This window comes from Drosophila suzukii, chromosome 2R (assembly GCF_043229965.1).
Source record: "Drosophila suzukii chromosome 2R, CBGP_Dsuzu_IsoJpt1.0, whole genome shotgun sequence".
NCBI classification, from domain to species: Eukaryota; Metazoa; Arthropoda; class Insecta; order Diptera; family Drosophilidae; genus Drosophila; species Drosophila suzukii.
The window spans coordinates 9,923,972-9,943,419 of NC_092081.1; the positions used below are offsets into that span (position 1 = coordinate 9,923,972).

The 19,448-nt window shown below is 38.4% G+C and overlaps 2 protein-coding genes across 3 annotated transcripts; one reads left to right on the forward strand and one right to left on the reverse strand.

Annotated features, from left to right (window-relative positions):
- Positions 1-2,500, forward strand: Pgm2b (Phosphoglucomutase 2b). Its single transcript, XM_017072541.4, has 2 exons — positions 1-1,033; positions 1,518-2,500. The coding sequence occupies exons 1-2, from the start codon at positions 106-108 to the stop codon at positions 2,474-2,476; spliced, it is 1,887 nt and encodes a 628-aa protein (XP_016928030.2). The 5' UTR covers positions 1-105; the 3' UTR covers positions 2,477-2,500.
- A 10,099-nt stretch (positions 2,501-12,599) lies between these two features.
- On the reverse strand, positions 12,600-14,237 carry hui (hase und igel). 2 transcript variants are annotated; one of them, XM_017072553.4, is made up of 4 exons: positions 14,196-14,237; positions 14,034-14,117; positions 13,105-13,363; positions 12,600-13,041 (listed from the first exon to the last, which is right to left on the reverse strand). In XM_017072553.4, the coding sequence occupies exons 2-4, from the start codon at positions 14,098-14,100 to the stop codon at positions 12,690-12,692; spliced, it is 678 nt and encodes a 225-aa protein (XP_016928042.3). In that variant the 5' UTR covers positions 14,101-14,117; positions 14,196-14,237; the 3' UTR covers positions 12,600-12,689. The 2 variants fall into 2 exon arrangements, with proteins under 2 accessions (XP_016928042.3, XP_070850859.1); XM_070994758.1 differs by having other exon boundaries at positions 14,034-14,128.
- Positions 14,238-19,448: the final 5,211 nt, after the last annotated feature.

Below are 19,448 nucleotides of genomic sequence, written 5' to 3' on the forward strand. Positions count from 1 at the left end.
AGATTGTAAGAACCGGGAGCTAAAACTCATCTTAAAAATCAAATTGTAAGTTTTGGTATTAAAATTTCCAGTTAGCAAGGTCATCCCTCGAATCTCGGCCAGAAGATGTCTATCACCATGAAGCGGAAGACGGTGATTTCACCGCAGGAACTCCTGAAGACCCTCGAGCTGTCCGGCGAGGAGGATCTGGACCAGCAGATCAAAAACTGGGTGATGTGGGACCGCAACGAGGCGACGCTCCACCAGGTGACCGAGGCGGTCAAGGATCAGGATTGGGAGGCTCTGCGGGTGAGGTTGTGTCGGAGGATCACCTACTTAGCCACCGGCCTGAGGGGTGGAATGCGGGCGGGATTCGATTCCCTGAACGACGTGGTGATCATTGAGGTGGCCCAGGGCATATGTGCCTACCTGGTCGACGTCTATCCGAGCATCCAGAAGCGGCAGACGCAGGGCGTGGTAGTTGGCTACGATGGAAGGTACAACAGCAAGCGGTTCGCCCAACTGATTGCCACCGTGTTTCTCAACAACGACTTCAAGGTCTACCTCTTCACCCGGATGACCCCGACACCCTTTATCCCATTTACCATTGTTACACTCCAGTGTCTGGCTGGGATTGTGGTCACCGCCTCGCACAACCCAAAAGAGGATAATGGCATCAAGGTCTACTGGTCCAATGGAGCCCAGGCGATGGCGCCACATGATCAGCGAATCCATGACTATATGCTTAATAACCTGGAGCCGAAGCCTTCGTCCTGGGAAACTTCATTGGTACTTGATCACCCTCTAATCGAAGATCCCTTTCGCCAGATTTACCCCTTGTTCTACGAGACTCTGAAGAAGCTGCTGCCACCGATTTATCTGGAGACCAACGAGTGCAGCCAGCTGCGATTCATCTACACGGCTCTCCACGGCGTTGGCTACCCCTTCATGAGGGAGGCCTTCTACCAGGCGCGACTCAAACCCGTTATTCCCGTCCTCGAGCAGAAGGATCCGGATCCCGAGTTCCCCACTCTTGTTAAGCCAAATCCGGAAGGTGAGTGAAGATTACAATTTTTAAATGGGTTATAATGGAACTGAGGACTGATGTTTTAAATGTAGTCTAACATTCATAACATTAATCTTTACCTACCACAGAATTGTAAATATTACTATAATGAAAGGGGCAACAAAATCTGATTTAGTTTACTTGGCATTAATGATTTATTATTTTAGTAAGAAGTGGTCTTTATTATAAAGGTCCTCTTTCTCGAGTTCTAGTTAAGATGAGGGTTATCTAACAAGCAAATAAATTGATCGTTAAAGCAATTGGGTTTGCTGGACGTCAAAACAATAAATTAAATCTCATTCTCTATGGAAACAACATTTGGTTTGATGTATAGATGCATATTAATATTGTGAGTTTGACTAATAATGGGAAATTAGCAATTGATTAATTTTCGAGGTATACGAAGTTATTAAAGACTTTAAATTATTAAAAAATGGAGAATTATTTATTACTAAATTTTCTCCTATTTTAGAGGGCAGGGAAGCCCTAAAGCTGGCCATCAGAAAGGCGGAGGCGGAACACTGCACTTTGGTGCTGGCCAATGATCCCGATGTGGATCGCCTGGCGGTGGCAGAATTGGATCCTCGAGGTCGCTGGAAGCTGTTCAATGGCAACGAACTGGCCGCCCTGTTCGGATGGTGGGCCCTGGAGAACTACAAGACCAGGACACCCAAACCGGCTGTATCCAATTGCGTGATGATAGCAACACTGGTGAGCTCGCGAATTCTGGCGGCGATGGCCCGAGTAGAGGGATTTGTCTTTGTGGAGGGCATGCCCAGTTTTCCCTGGATGGCACATAGAGCCTTGGATCTCCAAAAATCGGGCAGAACGGTGCTCTTTGCCTTTGAGGAGTGTTTTGGCTACATGTTCGGGATGAGCCTGCCCGATAAGGATGGTATCGGAGCAGCCATGCAGTTGGCCACCATGGCCTGTTATCTGCGCAGCACCCGAAATGTAACGCTGATTGAAAAGCTAAGGGAGATCTACGATACCTATGGTTATCACTCCTCGATTTCGTCAATTTTTGTGGCTGATAGTCCGGAAACGATCACAAGTATCTTTGAACATTTGCGCAACTTTACAGATGAAGAGGGTTATCCAAAGTGCATTTTGGAGGAGGAATTCGAGGTGGTTCATGTCCGTGACTTGACCACCGGATTGGACACCTCCTTTAGCGATGGAAAGGCTCGTCTGCCCGTGAACCCCGAAGCTCAGCTGATCACCTTCACCTTCACCAATGGATACATGGTCACCCTGCGATCGGCTGCCAACGATATAAAAATCAAACTTAACGCGGAGATCTGCGGCTTGCCGGAGGAAAAAAATTGGGAGGAGCTCCACGAGAAACTCAACCGGATGACCAACGCAGTGGTAGAAGAGTTCCTACAACCGGAAGAAAATGGCCTTACCGATACCTCAGCAATTCAATAGGTAATATAGGTTATCCTAGAAAATAAAGGAAACAAATAATGTCCAAGATATAATTAATGTATTTATGCATTATGCTGTTTAATTAGGTAAGTACCATTTAGATTTGAAAAAACATTTAAGGGTATGGAATTCTTGTAGACAAATATATGCTGTAAAATATAATAGATTTATTTTTTTATATTTATGGTACTTCTTTATAAATGTCATTTATAGAAACTTTTTCTGAAAAATATGGTTCAAATATGATCGTTATAAATCTATACATTTGTTTTAGAATTTGGCATTATGAATAAAATTATACAATGTTTGTAGGAAATATTAGGTCAATAGTATAGTGAATTTTGTTGCATAAGGTACAGATTAAGGAAATATTTTAATCAGAAAATCTAAAAAGCGTTCTAGTTCCTCATCATTTGTCAAAAAGATTTCGAGAAAACCTTTGGCTTTGCCTATTAAAGAGCTGTGAAAATGTCTTGGTTGAAGATGGGACTCTGGAAAAGCCGCAGAACGCCAATTAAGCGTACACCGAAATTGCCAACCATGTGGGTTATGTGAGTCAAAAAAGAAGGGGGCCAAACATGGCCATCATCATCCTTTGTCTCCTTTGCCACCACACAATCGTATCTGTATCTGTATCTCTAACAGAGCGAAAGTATCTGGCAAGACAAACACTGAAATTTTATAGTTTGCCTGCTAATTGCACTCTGGGGGTGCTTTCACCTCCCACACCCCCCTTTTCGAGGCCGCTCCACCCCCCTGATTGTGTGGTAATCGCTTCCGATTGTGCGATTCAGCAAAAGTCAGCTCACATAATGAAAACAGTGATTAAGAGTTGGCCAGGCCATCATATAAGTCGTTTGGAAGTACAAGCCTTATTGTTTCACTTGGGTTTTTGGGGTATATTTGCTCATACATATTTGTTTAACAGGTCAAACGGAATATTTCAATAGCTTAAAAACGTGGAGTGCTCAGGTAAACACGGCGATGATCCCCGAGGTCGTCGTCAAGTCAAATTTCATTCAAGACAAAAGGTTGCCCCACCTCCACATCTCATACGGATATCCTTGTGATATACTTGCCTCTTCCATGGCCATTAAATTTTCCCTAAAATACATACTCGAACCGGGATCCAAACGCACACGAATTAAATATTAATCCCTGTCGACGAGTGGGTTTCTTGTTTTTTTTTTGTATTTTTTGGGTGGGTTCCGCCACGTTTTACACGGTTAGTGGCGATGCGCCAAGGTTAGTGCATTATTAAGCACTGTTTATGCGACATTAGGAACATAAAAGGCGACCCAAAGTCGATGTAAATAAGACACGGACCCCAGGCAAATCAACAAAATAAAACGAATGTCCCACATGTGGGTGGGTGGGTTTTTTTCGGGATGGTTTGGGTGTATTTCGAAAATTTGGATGCTACCATTAAAATAACTAAGGGTTATGTAAGGGGGGAGTATTAAGTGAGATATGGATGGAAGGAGATGAATTTTTGCTGGATTAAAATATGACATTTTTAAGATGTTTTCAGAATCTTTAAATGTAATGTTTTATAAAATACTTTATAGTTATGATAAAATACTACTGACCATTTTTTTAAAAAATAAGTAATTCGTGAATACTAAGTGCAAGAACTTTGAAAATAGTAATACTAAATAATATTTATTCTGTATAAAAATTCATAGATTTTTTTCTAATAGTTGTAATTTTAATCGGCAACATGATATATTCTTTGCAGCCGCACAAATTCGATAGTAATGCGTTTGCCAAGCTCAATAGCCCAACGAGATTGCAATAGGATTTTGAACATCCTGGCCTTGTGGCACATATGTTGTGGATATTCTGTTACACCAGATCGTAGTCCTGCGTAATGAGGACCGACCGTAGAACCACCCCCGGTCATCGAATGGCTACAAAAAATACGGGGTGCCCCCGGGCACTGGGACAATGGCATCTTAAATTCGCATTCGAAATGAAGCGAGCGGTGGTAAATTGATTACGTGCCACTTGCTCACATCATCAATTTCAGTCCATATGCGCGAAAATCCTTTGACTAACGAGTGCCACAGGACCCAGGATACCAGCACCCACAAATTGTTAGTTGACACTCGAAATTTCTGGTGTTCAGCATCGTTAATTAAGAGCATTTGTTGACTTCCGGTGCGGCGACCACTTATTTGCTGTTTGTTTTTCTTTACACCCGATTTCCTGCGGTTCCGAGGGAGGGAGTTTCGTGATTTTAATCAGAGGATTATGATTGTTGATAACTGAGTGATACCAAGTGGTAATCGTTTAAGATATTTTACAAAAGTTAAGATTCACCATGTGAAAACAATGCAATACTATTATTTTTTTAAAGTATACCTTTTTTAGTATTTATAAAAGGATTACGCATGTTGTTAGCTGAGTGATATCACTCGTTTAAGATCTTTTACCACAGTTAAGATTTAACATGTTGAATCAATGTAATTTTACCTTTAAATTGATAAAGAAAATGGCCCATACTTAGTTTTTAAAGTTTACTGTAAGCTTACAATTAAAATTTTTTTTTGGAAATATACCTTTTTATTATTTATGGAGATGTTTTTATTTTAGGGACTAGGGATATTGAAGTTTCATAAATAATAATAAAGATCTGAGATAATCTAAAGATTATAAAAGGATTTATTGGAAATACAAAACCATAGTTTATATAAATTGCCTACCATCAACCCCATCGAATTGTCAATTTGACCAGCGAAATAGTTATTCTTACAACAATAAAATAGGCACAACTTAAAATTGTATGGTAGTTTTACTATTAAATAGTAACTAAATCAAAAACAATATACAAATCACTAATTTGAATGGTTATCAACATTTTTTTAAAGCTTTGTAACTATCCGTAATAGTCAATTTTACTGAATACATTTCTTTGTGTTTAGTTGATCATGCAAAAACATTCATACAACTTGGACTTGAAGTTGCTTTTATAAAGAAGTAAAAATAAATTTCCCGATTTTTCTCCCCCTTTATTTATGAATAAGTAGAATATAGTTCTATAATAAATATTAATTCAATCAATAATTCACCAGTTTCATGGCAGCTGCAAGGATCGTAGTCCTTCGCGTTTTCCCCCTCACTCCCCTCGCCGCATCTCTTTCTAACAATTTGTTTTTACTGCTTTATTGTTTTCGTTTTTGTCGCATAAAACTGACAACAAATTAGTTTGGCTGCCGTCGGTGGTTTCCCGCTGGGTTTTTCACAGTTTTGTTCGATATCCGTTTGTTTGTACTGCGTTTGTTGATATTTTTTTGCCTGTCTTTCCCCGACTTTGTGTCCTTGAGTGCTGGCCAATAAATTATTCGAAGGATGCTGTCACTGCACCGCCTCACTCCCCTAAAATCCTCGGATTCGGGCGGGTTTAAAGCTACGGCTATAGGGATCGGGGTTTTTCGAATCCGGCGAGGGCGCGACGTGTTTTTGATTAGCTTTATTAAATATGCAAACAATGAAAATGCTATCCTGTTTTTTTTATTCCACTTTGTTTTTGTGCACAAAAGTGTAAAATTCGTCGGAAGCTTAATTGCCGGAACATTTCTATTAAATATACTCGAAGGTGAATCTGAAAAAAAAAATAACAGAAAAAACCGTAAATTTAATATGCATTGCTTACAATCTTTCCGGAGAGCAGCCACAACCCTCCGGATTTCACGGTTAACAAATTGTTTGTAATGCATTTTAATTCTGTTTGGTTTTTTCGTCTGGCTCCTGCAATAAATAACATTTTTTAGTCAAATTTGAAGTGAAAATGTGCTCATAATTTAGCTTGGGATCTTGGGTGCGACTAAAAATTTACATGATTTTCCAGTGCGATACAGCTGTATGAATATTTGTATGAAAGGTTTTTTTTAGGTTTGGCAAAAGAAAACTCAGAAGTCAATTTGGTCACTTTCTTTTATTTTTTGCTCTAATTTCTTTCACTTCTAGTCACCAATAAGAATCAACTGCTTTTCTTAAGAGTAATATCCGGAACTAAGAGAAGCACGAAAAGAGTCAAATCCAAAGAGAATGGCAAACTGCTTTATCGACGGGCTCTTAGATGAAAAGCTTGTTGAGTGCTTTAAAAATCTTGTTATTTAAGGAAATATTTTAATACTTTAATATGAATAATAAAATCAATTGATTATTTTCAATTTTAAAATTAAAGATTAAAATTTGATGTGATATTTTTGGTAAGATTGGTTTTTTTAAACAACGTGCCACAAACAGATACATAGGACTCCCATTAAATACTCAGGTTAGCTGTGCTTCTATTAAAATGAATGGCCCGAGCTTCATTTCTTAACGGTCTTTTTCTCCCAAATAAAAAAAAAAATTTGTCCTACTTTAAATAGGTTTTATAATTTATATTTGTTTTTTACCACGAATATTTAAAGTACCTATTAGAATATAATAAATAATTTCCAAAATGTTGACATTATCCTAAACAACACAGTAAATTTAGATTTATGCTATGTTTATTGTCATTGTCATCCATTTTGAAGAGTGGGTACAATAGGAAAGGTCCGAAAAGTGTGTGGAAAAGCAAAAAAAAAGAGTTACGAGAAATGGAATGAAACGGAAAACGCCCCAAGGGAAACGCAACGGAAATCTATGTCTGCATATGGAGATGCTATTGCTCTTATGCCTGCTGCTGTGTTGTTGCTTTCATTACAGTTGCCATTATTTTGGGTGGAATTTTCACCCTTTTGCAAGGACACTACCTTCCCATTACCCCCCGCATGTGGAAAAACAGCAACAAATAACTGAAGCGTCAGAAAAGTGCACATATTGCATGAACAAGGGTTCATTAGCAACATCAATTAAAGTTGGAGATCCCGAAACTCAGTTAGGAAGGTATAATTATATTTCAAGGGTTATAAATGGGTCGGAAGTTATTTTAAATTTATTTGAAGGTATTATTATTTTAATATGATGCCCCCAACAAAATACTTTTGGACTCAAATTTAAATAAAGAGTTGTGCATTAGTTCAAGTTTGAAAAAAGTTAGGAGCTTTACCACAAATAAAGAGATATTTTTGAGTTTATATGAACTCATTCCTTGTGAAAAAATACATTTCTTAAAGGTAAACTATAGTTCACCGTGCACATCTTTAATCAATTAAACGCCAAATTTTCCATCCTTCAGATTTCCATCAGTTGTTTGCTTCCACTTTTTCCATCAATTATTTCCAGCAATTCTGTCAATCTCCCAGGGAAAGGGAAAAGCTCTCAGACCCTCTGTTTTCCCTCCTTTCGACTGGGCATTGTTTAACAATTAACGGAACAAGTTGTTTAACTTTACCTAAACGATTTAAGTCAACAGAGCTCTTTACTCTGCCTTCACAACTGCGCTTTATCCTTGATTCACTCCGAGGACCGAATGTCCTCGTCACTTGGTCATCGGAGGAGGGAGGAGGGAGGAGGAGGAGATGGGGCAGGAGGCAGTGAGTCCTGGCTTCCGCTTCCGATGACTGCACAAATCGTTGGTCTCCTTTTTTGCAGCTCCATTTACATTTTTTTTGCCAGCTTTTTCTCCTGCTCCTGACGAAATGACAGGAATTTGTCAGGAAACAGTCCGTTTTGTTTGGTTCTCGTTTGGCGGCACTCACCTGACTCACCTGACCCACCTGCCCATCTTACTGCTCCCCAATCCCTTCTGAACCTTTTTGTTTGCTTTGGCTTGAATGTCAAAAAGTGCTTAAGACTACCGCACCCCATGGGCGCAGGTAAACTGGTGCAAAAAAGAGTCCAATCGAAATAAAATTAAATATCATCCATATGTAGTCGATTTTTTGGAAAGGAAGAGATTTGTTTCAGTGTTTCCCCAAAAGGATTTTTACTATCAAATTAAAAAAAGTTGGTCATAGGCTTTATATTTACATATTTTCCTAATATAAACCATTTTTAAAAAATTTAATATGTTAAGAAGATTATGAAGAAGATAAGATAAAGCATATTAAAATATAAAATATTCCAAATTTATTATATCCTTTCCTATAAATATTATAATGTTAATAACTATTGAGAATAAGCTGTAGGCTTACTCGTATATTATAATTAGGTAAGTAAAGACTATATAAAAACATCTGCGTACCTGGTTGTGGAGCACCCACTCTCGAAGATATTATCTTACATCAAAACCTTAAAGAATTAGGATCATTAGAATCTATAACAAGGTCTCAACAGTCTATATTAACAAAGGTCAATAAGAAAATTCCAGTATTTTGTGAAAATCTTTGAAAAATCTTTCTTTAATAGGGGGTAAGAATAGATTCTGGCGACGCCCATGTACTACGGCTCCTTGCATTTCTGCCCACCCACAGTCAGTGGGGGGATTCCTGTGGAACTGGCAGCGTGCGGCTTCAATAATTAAATTTGCGACATTTCAACGCTCCAGCGATCAATGGAATGGAATTAACTGTTGTCAATTATCCGTCGCTGCCTTCATGCCTCTAAATAGCAAATGCATCAGAAGCAAAAACAGAACCAGCAGCAGCGAAAAATCAAGAGGCAAAGCCAGGGATTGCCGACAATAAAATGTCACTTGATCGCTGCATTGGCGCTCGTGTCCAGCTGAATTTAGGCATCGCCGGCGGTGGTCACTCTCTGGAAATTGCCAGTGGTTTTGGATTCGAGGGGAGGGGGTGATGTGGAGATACACTTAAAATAAAAACGATATTGATACGATAGACGAAATTACCTAAACTTCAAAATATATTCTGGAGACACAACAATAAAAGCATTGCTGGATCCATTTTAATATAATCTCCACTCAAGCACAGAGAAAATTTTGACGTTCTCATCTGAGTTAAAAATGTTCTTAAAAATAGAACGACATTTTTAAGTGGAAAATGTTTTTTTTTTGCTTGTATGTACAAATAAACTTTTAGTTCAGTGCTTAGTGTATACATTCAAAAAGTGGTTAAATAAACTCAATTTAACTTTTCAATTCTCACCATTTCGTTCTTATATTAATACCAAAATGTACTTAGGCGGTTTCTAAGAACGAATGTTCTCAATTCAAGAACAATGTTCTTGGATAGTTTTCTCTGTGAGGCTTCGAAATAAGTTATTTTGATGGGGCACAATAACTTTTAATTATTTAAATAAATTTGAAGATTGATATACTAAATATATCTTTTAAATAGTCGATAGCGATATTTGCCCTAAAGGTTACGGAATTTCTCAAATTTTTACTTTAACAATATCAATACTTAACAATATCAACCACCTGAAAGATCTGCTCTGCAAATTCTAAAACATTTTTACTGTGTTCTTAATTTGTATCTTTCTTAAAACTTTTTTTTTATCTGTAGCTAGTGAGTATGTCGATGAGGCAGGGTGGTGGTGGTGGTTACCTGACCAGGTGGCGTCGATCTACCGCAACGCTTGACCACACAAGACGCTTAATTTGTTGCAAGTTGTCCGCTGTCTCCGCTTGACTCCCCATCAATCAGCAGACGATTCTTCAACTGGAATGGTGCAAGAACAAGCAGAAGAATCGCTTTTTGCGACAGTACCGTTTCATCGAAAATTCAGAGCACGCGATCTGAAGCATGTTCTTTTGATTTCCCTCTTTATCTATCTCTTTGCATTAAGCTTTCGCCGAAGACCGCGAAAGGTTATAATTTTCATTAACTAAAGCCAGCACTAAGTTTAACCTTGTTTTATAATTAAAATAAATATAAGTTTTTGCTTCTGAGAAGGGGTAACAAATTTTAATCGATTGATTAATGAATTTTAGCCAAAGAAGTATGGATACCAAATTGTCTTAGGGTGCCTTTAGACTAAGAGCTAAACTTATAAGAATATGAGTAAGATATGTTTACAGAGAATGGAAGAAAACGTAACGCCAAAAACCTGATTCTACGATTAGTTAGTCTTTAACTATTTTTCTTTGTCAAAGTCAAAGGTTCAATCGTGCAATTAAAAATTGAATGAGCCATCAACTAAATTTGGAGATTACTGAGTTCAAAAAATCCATAGAAAAGATAAGTAGACGCAAAGAAGAATTGGTATTTGTATTTATCATTATATTATGGTTTTTAAATAGTTTTATTTACTATCATCTAAACAATTTTTATTTGACACCTTAACCTTGATGTATAATTTAAAATGATATGAAATATTTTCTTAGCAAACATACAAATCCCTAAGGCTTAGGTTAATCATAATTTATGCATAGTTGAAAGTTCCAAGCACTTATGATGAATTAATCTTTCTAACCGAAAGCATCTTAACCTTCCTGTGGCCCTCCCCTAATTAACCCTTAGCCGCGCTCCACACATGCTGTCCGCTCTAATGAAAATCTATCACAGTCAACGCAGGTCTCGCTGAAAAAGTAAATTCATTACACTTTCCCAATTATGTGAGATACATTTTAACAATGGAGGCGGGAAAAAACCCCCATCTTAATCAAGTAAATTAATAGCAGCGAGAAGGAGCGAGTTGCCAGTCAGAGATCAAAGTAATTAATTATAATAATTAAAAACTTTTTGGCAGTCTCTGCCTCGCTGTCTTCGCACTGAAGTTGCCACAAAATTTCCTACATTTGCATGTGTGGGAGTGTGGATGAGGAAAAGAGATGGATTATGTGTTCAAAAGTGCGTGCACCTGTTGAGATTTGAGCAATTCCCCAAGCAAATCCCATATTCACATCTCGTTCGGTACTCCTCTGCCTACCTTTTCCGACTTTTTTACCCCATTTTCTGTCCTTTTTGTTGAAAATAGTTGTTTTTGTCACAGCTCCCTTTTCTTGTTTTCGAGAGCACTAGTTTTTAATCAACGCTAACAGCCTTGGAGGCTGCGAAATTCCGCTTGGCTGCCCTAATACACTCGAAGCATTTACCAACACTGCCTGCCACGCCCCCATGCAGCACGCCCACATACGCCCGATTAACCCCCACACGCCCACTGGCAATTGTTTGTGCTCAGCGGTGTAAGTACTGCGCACTTCTCGCCATCCCTCTCCCACTCACAGTGGCGTACGCAGGACATTCGGGGTAAAAAACCCCATTAAATTATTTTGATGATTATTAAGGATGACCAGATCCAGAGTAGTTCATAAGTTAGGATAACCCTTGTTCCCTAAACATGTATATGTTGTACTCTTGCCCACACAGGAAAAATTCTGACGTTCTCATCTGAGTTGAAAATGTTCTTAAAAGTTGAATATATTTTCATTTTGCTCGAATCAAGTTGAGTTGGCGGTACTTACATTGTATATTTCAACAAATAAACTATAAGTCCAGTCAATAGTGTATACTTATGAAAAAGTATATAAGTAAACTCAATTTAACTTTTCTCTTCTCACCACTTCGTTCTAATATTGAGAACATTGATACCAAAATGTACTTGCACTGTTTTTAAGAACGAATGTTCTCAATTCAAGTACAATGTACTTGAATAATAATATTTAGTGTTAATAATTAGTTATCAGCGATAATAATTTCAATACAAAATGGTGTTATTTGTTTTAAAAAAACATAAATACCCCTTAAGGAAAAAACCTGACTACGCCCTTGACTGACTCACACGATTCATCTCTTTTTGCTGCGAGATTAAACAGGAGGACGAAGAACATTGGATGCAGGTTACAGGTTACAGGGAAGTGCTTGCAGGATATGAAATGTGGGATGCAATCATCTAAAGTGTGCAAAAAAAAGAGCACTTCAAAAGTGGAAGCGACTGCAACCGCAATGAATAACCGGTGACATCTGCAAGGGGGCGTGACAGTGCGCCCACTTGGAAGCAATTAATTGACCCAACCAAATGGCAAGCGAGAGATTGAAAGAGGCATGAAATTGGAAGCACTGGGTGGGGGTTATACTTCCTCTAATGTTAAGAAATGGAAATTTAAAAAATAAATGGTCCTTAATTGCATTATTGCGTTGCTACTACAATCTGAATTATTTTAAGACCTCTCAAATTGATTTTAGTTGACTCTACAAGAAAAGTATAAATGTTTAAACCCTCTTTAAGAGGTTCAAAGCAGGAATTGGATTTAAGTAAGGAGAAAGCTAATTGATAAACCTTCTTATATATTTATAAAGTCATTATGTTGAGTGTATCCCAGCCCCATACAGGTAAACTCAAGCGATAAATTAATTTACTTTACTTTAGTTTATTACACTTTACTCCTTTACACTCGAAAATAACTAAATTCTAGAAGCTTTCGTCCCGCCATTTTTTAACCAGAGTAGTTGGCCTCGGTCTTGTGGACGTTGAGGACACCGGTCGCATCGGTGGCACCCTGGACGGTGGTGACCTTCTGGTTGCCGTTGGCATCAAAGGTGGTGACGGTCTGGTGGATTTGGGTGGCGGGCACAGCTCCAGTTCCATAGCTCTGCCCGTAGTTGCTGGTGCTTCCATATCCGGTGTTGGTGTTTACGGCGGCAGCAGTGTTGTAGGACGCCGGGTTGGTATTATAGGCCCCGTTACCATTATAGGCCCCGTTGTTACCATTATAGGCCCCGGTGTTATAGCTGGGGTTGTATTGACCCGATGCAGAGTCCTCGCCGAAACGGCTTTCAAAGTTCACGCTGTGATAAGAGAAAGGAGTTTTTAGAACAATTTATGAAACAGATTAAGTTGACCAAACGTACCTTCCCAAGGAAGCAGGAGCAGCCTGCTGGGTATAAGAGCTGCCAGCGGAGCCGGAACCATCGGCATTTTGAATGTTATGCGAGGTGGAGGCGAAGGTGATGCCATTTCCACTGGAGGAGGAGGATGAGGACGAGGATGATGATGCGGAATACACCTGGCGACGAAGACGCCTCAGCAAATGGGCGTTCACAGGGTGGACATCTGACTGGTGACCCTCCGCATCCAAAGTGAAGAAGGCACGGGGCAGGAACTGGCCAGCTAAAAGAGATAAATATATTACATTAGTTATATTATATTCTAAAAGATTATACAAAAAAATCCAATTAATATTTTAATAACCTTTTAGCTTAACAACTACTATTCTTATAATGTTCCAACTGAGTAGGTACACTTAAAATCATATTAATTCCCTTCCATTTAAATTATCATAACTAAATAAATACTACAATTTGGCTGTTTAAAGGAAAAGCTTTAAAGCTAAATACACTCTTTATGTTTAATAACATTTTTGGTATGTTTCTTTTCCATAAAAAGTACGAAAGTATGCTGGTAAATAAAATTAGATAAAAGTTTCTTTTTCTAATGTGAAAGTTTGTCCACTCTCCAATCGCGTGAACGATCAAACCTTATGCGAATATGAATAGTTATTTTATTCGAGAAAAAAATCGAAATTGATGTGCGGAAAGTTTCGATGGGCAAACATTGTCGCAAAGTTAATGAGCCAGCGAATTTCACAAACCAGTTTCGGGTTCCGGATGGGTTCGATAGGTTTTTGGGTATTATTAACATACCTGCACCCGTCGACGACCGACTTGTTAATCAAATTAATAAATTAATACTAAACCCGATAGCAGCCTTGGCTAGCGATGATGTAATTCCAGAATCGGGCTTAAACACTCCACTAATTATAATTAAATGATGTACTCACCGGAAGAGGCTGAAGTGGCAGAAATTGCAAACATGGCAATGGCCAATACAATCACAGCGTATTTCATTGTGGAGCGGGGGGGATCTGTAAAAACACTATATCACTATAGTAGGGGTATTTCACAGGGGATCTCGAGGGGGGTATCTATGGGTCAACACTCACAGAGACGAACACGAAAGACTGAGGCAGCGAACGCGTGAAAAGTTCCAAAACGACTAAGCTCGCGGTGCGGCTGAACGGCGCTTTTATATGGAAATTTTAGATGCTGACGTAGTGCGAACCATCAACATCATTATCATCTTAAGGTGGAAGAACAAGCAGAAGCCGTCAGGCAACCAGAAGAGTTGGGCAAATAACTCCGCTGCCACCGGTAGAATCAACAATAAACAAAAGAAGCCAGGCTATTAAAGATTTTTTTATAAAACCTGGCGATGGGGCTCATAAAAATAAAGTTAGGCCCAGTGATTCATGCGTTTTAATAACATCAGCACCTCTCTCAGTTGACTTTTCTCTCTTTCTTCCGCCGCCAGCTTGGTTTTTCTCACAAATAAATCCCCCAAAAAGTTAACGATAATGAAGAATACATGACGGAGCAGCCAAAACGCCAACTGGGGATTTCTGTTCTGTTTGTTTTCACTTTATTTGTATTTCGCATTATATATGCGACTATGAACCAGTCAAGCTGTTTCGGCCAACTCGTGTAAATTGGCCAAGTGCCCTCGCACTACCTCCTTGTTATTTTTACCCACTCTTCGCCTTGAGCTTTGTTTTTGACCCGATTCGTGTTTGATCAAAAGAGAACTTCTCGATTCTGGTTTTTTGCTTGGGGCAATAACCTGATTACAACGTGGCCAACACCTAAGATGGCAAAAAAATACGGAGAATTAGAAACACATGTTTTAAATTTGTGTAGCTTAATCTATTAGTTTACCTTAATTTGTTAAATGGCTGGCATGCGCCTCCAAATTATTATAATATATGAATATTAATTAAGTTTCGCAGGGTTTAACCTCTCCATCTGTTAGAAATTGAACTGGTTTCACCGGGTTTTTGTTTGTTTTTGGGCAAAAAATTAAATCAAATCTTGTTATTTAACTTTAGGTTCACATATATATTCCAGGAAATCCTTCTAGTCATTGCCCAACCGGTTATACAATTAAATGGGTGTGTTTGTGGGACTTGCTTAACGGTTATGAATGGCTTAAATAAATCTAAACTTTAGCAAAAAAAATAAATAAATATAAAAATAATTAAAAATTTACGGGGAAGAACCCTATTTCATTGAACATATACTTATTATAGATTTCAACGATATACAAAAATGAATATCTTATTACCACCAATGTATTCTTATTAGCAGTTTCGTATTATTATTATTTCACTCACTACTTAAGCCTATTAGATCCCCCATTTACAATTTTCCTAACACGTCAAAGAATTCAATTCCTTGGATTAATATTAATCTAATATAAGTCCACGAATTTGTTGCCATTTGTTGAACAGAAATATTTTTGAATTTCGCACACGTTCTATGACCAAAATATGTACAAAAATTGAATAAGAAAAAGAGAAAGAACAAAACCTTTTTTTCCGCAAAAATGGTGACAGAGCAAAATGCTGGCCGCCTACTCGGAAAAATAATCCCCAGCCGATTTGAACGATTTATTATTTGGCCCAGCCAACTCGGAGCCTGTCCGAAAAACCCGGAACCATTAATCATCCGAGTCTAGATCCCAAGTCCGAGTGGTGGACACTCGACAAATGCAATTGGTGGACATTTTGGAGAAGAAACTTTTGCGGTACGTGGCAACGTGTTGAAATTACAAAATGTGCTAAAAAATGAAAGAGCGACCGGGCGGGGCGGGTAAAAAGCAAAATAAAATATTTCATTCACACACAGACTTTTGTCTCTACTAGCCGTCCATATAAAAAACATAAATTTCCTTTGAGAATAGAACTTGTGGGGCGGCAAGGTGATTATGTTTGACAGCCGACTGGGGACAAGGAGCCCCGCCCCCTTTTTCATCGCCAGACAGGACATGGGTATCGGCTTCCTGTCTGATTTATAGCCAACTATTTTTTTTAATTTTCCGCCTTGCCTTTAAATTTAAAAAATACCACACACGAATTATTTTAAGACCAAATAAAATTCCATTAAATTTTCTTTGGCCTTCATTAATGCTTTTCGCTCATCTCTGGGGAGCTGCGAAAAATATGAGTTATTGAAACAGCTGAAGAAAATAATATAACCAAAACAGAAGGTCAAATCAGTTTTTAATGTTTAAAATTTGTATCTTAAAGAGGGGTAGAATGACAATTTGCTTTTTGACTTCAACCTCCCTCAACTGAAATTGATTTTCAATGTTTTTCGCATAAAAATACACAAAAAAAGAGTCGAAAAAATTTGCTTGTGATTGTCAGCTGAATGTGAGTGGTTGGTTGGGAAAACCACTCCAAATATGTCAGTATGGAATCACGAACCTCGCCTGATTTCTCCAGTGATTTTTCGCAATCAACCTGATGAGGATATGCAGAGGACGATGATTGTGATGGAGGCAGTGCTATGATTAGTATCCTTTCAGCCAGGTCAAAAGTGACTCTCTCGCATGCCAAGTGACCTCGGCCGAATGAAACTTTAATGCGCAGCAAGGACACAAGGCCAAAAGAATACTCCTGATGAACTACGTGCTGGTCAGAGGAATGGATGATACACCTGGAAAAAAGTAGGGGTCTTCTGAGCTTCATCTAAAACAAAAAGGATCTAAGGAACTACATTATGTAAAGAAGAAATAAATAAATATCAGTCTCTATTTATTTCAAACACTAAGACTAATCGAAAAATCTAGATTTTGTTTCTTAAAAAACTGATAAGAATAATAAGAAAAATCTAAGTACCATCTGCTGAGAAATTGAAACTAATTAAAATTTATAACTAATTTATCCTCGTTATTAGATTTATAGCACAGAACAAAATTTTTTGGTCAAATTGACCAATGCATATAGTTATGTAACCTTACAAATATTACTTTACTGTTTAAAATAGTTGTATAAGTTTTCTTTTTGTTTTGTTTATTATTTAATAGGTTAAGTATTATTAACGTAGTTATGTATGTTCACGTGATGTGAGTATTTTGTTGTTGTGGTAGAAAATAGTTAAAAAACTATCGTAGAAACAATAACTACTCCAATTTTCTCCAATATCTTGTTTATAATTCCCAACTGGGTCTAGTACCGCGTGCACTGAAATATTTTTCCGAAACAGAAATTTAGCTCAAGGTCAAAGGTTAACATGAGAAATCGTACTTTTTCTAATCATAAACCCTATGAAACTATCAGTTCAATGTTGAAATCCCGTTTTTTCCAAGTGAAAAAGGATAGGCAAAGACAAAGTGAAATGCATTGAGGTTGGTGGCGTGGAAACGCGAACTGAATCTGGAATTTTTACCCAGCCCACTCCCAGGACCAATGTATAGCCACTACGACTAGCATATGCTAGTTATATCTGGCATATCAATGGCAATAATGTACTTGGGGTCCACGAGTATCTTTATTATACCGACTGCTTGGCAATTATTTCCGACTATTTTTCGCTGTCTCGTTTTCCGTGGGTCCTGCGTTCTGAGTCCTGGGAAAGACAAACAAAGGATTTTTCGCGCACACGCCGTGGACATGATTGCATCCGGCCAGGAAGCCTTGGTCGTGTACTCCTGCATCCTTACATCCTCCGCTTACAGCGCTTCCTTCCTGCGGATCAGAGATCCCTTGGCTGGTTTCATCCGCAATTTTCACGCCCACTTTGTTTGATGATGACAAATCTCGTTGCGTGTTATCAGATTGGCCAACTTTCCGTTCCCCTCCGGATTGCATAATTATGTTTATCTTTGGAAGCTGCGCTCCTGCCACGTGTCCTTGGCTTTTTTGGTTATTCCACCGATTTTCCTCAGCGACCTCGGAACGAGCGGCACGTGCGCCGCCCATGCACCCAACCAACCAACCAACCCCCCTCGAAAATGCAGCACCCGCCTTACATGCCCGATAATTGAAATCGCTAAGCTGAACATCGGAATCATAATGGCTTCATTCTATCGGGTCAATTCGATGGCAGCGCATAATGTTTTGGGAAAATTTGAATTGGGGGAAGGCACTTAGAATGCTGTATTTCACTTAGCTCGATTGAATTTGCTCATTTCTTTTTAACTAATTGCGGGAATTGAGTAAATTAATCAAAATCGTATTTTGATTTAGACCTATTAAAAATGTATATTTGCAAACTGGAATATATAATTCTGAACTATTGGATATTTTAGCGGCTCACGAAACCTGCTATAATGTACATCCTAACTTTTCGGCCATTCCTATGAGTTTTTACATTCATCCAACTTAAATCTCTACAAAAAAAAACTCTTCCATATAAAAATCCTAATAATATATTGTTATTTAATAATCAAAATTTTTAAATACTACAAAATAGCTGATACAAACTTATTAATTACTGCTGAAAATATTATTTTGTATTAACATATGTAGTTTAATAATTAAATAAAACGAATTTTCAGAGCTCCTTGGGTAACTGAGAATCCTAATAAAACCGAAGTTTCACAATTGAATTCAAAAATTTTAAAGAAAATTCTTTTAAATCCAAAAAACAGCGAGTTCTGCCCACACAGCCAACCAGTTTTTCCTGTTTCAAATTAAATTGGCTCATTTACCTTTGAGGACATCCTTCGGTTAATGAGTGCACTCACACCCACTCCAACTCGCCAAACGAATGAGTGTCGCCCTGCGGACGCATAAATTATGAATAAAAGCCTCACCTCACACGCGCGTAGAAAGAGAGGGGTATATAAGGTAAGAGAGAGACAGGCAGCTACAGTCTGAGGCCAAGAAGTGTGCTAAATATTTAAATACTTAAAACCATAAACCTGAGTATTTATAAATTGACTTTAACAAGCCCATGTGTGGGCTGTGTCTGTGGGCTGACCCTTTTTTTGGGCACAAGGATCCACTCGACTCCAGTCATTAGAAATGCTCACTAATGTGCCCGACTTAATAATAATCAAATTTATATGCATGGTTATGTCCTTTAGAGCAGGACCACAAAGCTGAAGTTTGGAAAGGATTTTAAAAAGGGAAGGGGCTGCTTTCTTTGAGAAAACATTGAGAATGAGACGAAGCTAAGTGTCAATATCCTTGTTTTCCAAAACTTCTGGCCAAGAGTGCAGCTGTCCAGTATCGAAAATGTGGTCTAAACACACGCCCAGGTCCAGTACCGTTATTTTGTTACCAGTTTCTTGTTTGTTTGCTGTTGTTTGCGGCTGACACTGAGACTAAATGGCCAAAAAGGTTGCCCTCCCGGGATTTAAACCATCCTGCTGCCGTTTTTCTTCTCATTCTGTTGGCTCCGATGAGTCTTGA

Bases quoted from the DNA above. Each gene is read 5' to 3' on its own strand.
- Pgm2b (XM_017072541.4), top strand. From the start codon at position 106: ATGTCTATCACCATGAAGCGGAAGACGGTGATTTCACCGCAGGAACTC. The intron at 1,034-1,517 runs GTGAGTGAAGAT...CTCCTATTTTAG, and splicing joins TGTTAAGCCAAATCCGGAAG to AGGGCAGGGAAGCCCTAAAG.
- hui (XM_017072553.4), bottom strand. From the start codon at position 14,100: ATGAAATACGCTGTGATTGTATTGGCCATTGCCATGTTTGCAATTTCT. The intron at 13,364-14,033 runs GTGAGTACATCA...TATCTCTTTTAG, and splicing joins TGCCACTTCAGCCTCTTCCG to CTGGCCAGTTCCTGCCCCGT. The intron at 13,042-13,104 runs GTACGTTTGGTC...CTCTTATCACAG, and splicing joins GCTCCTGCTTCCTTGGGAAG to CGTGAACTTTGAAAGCCGTT.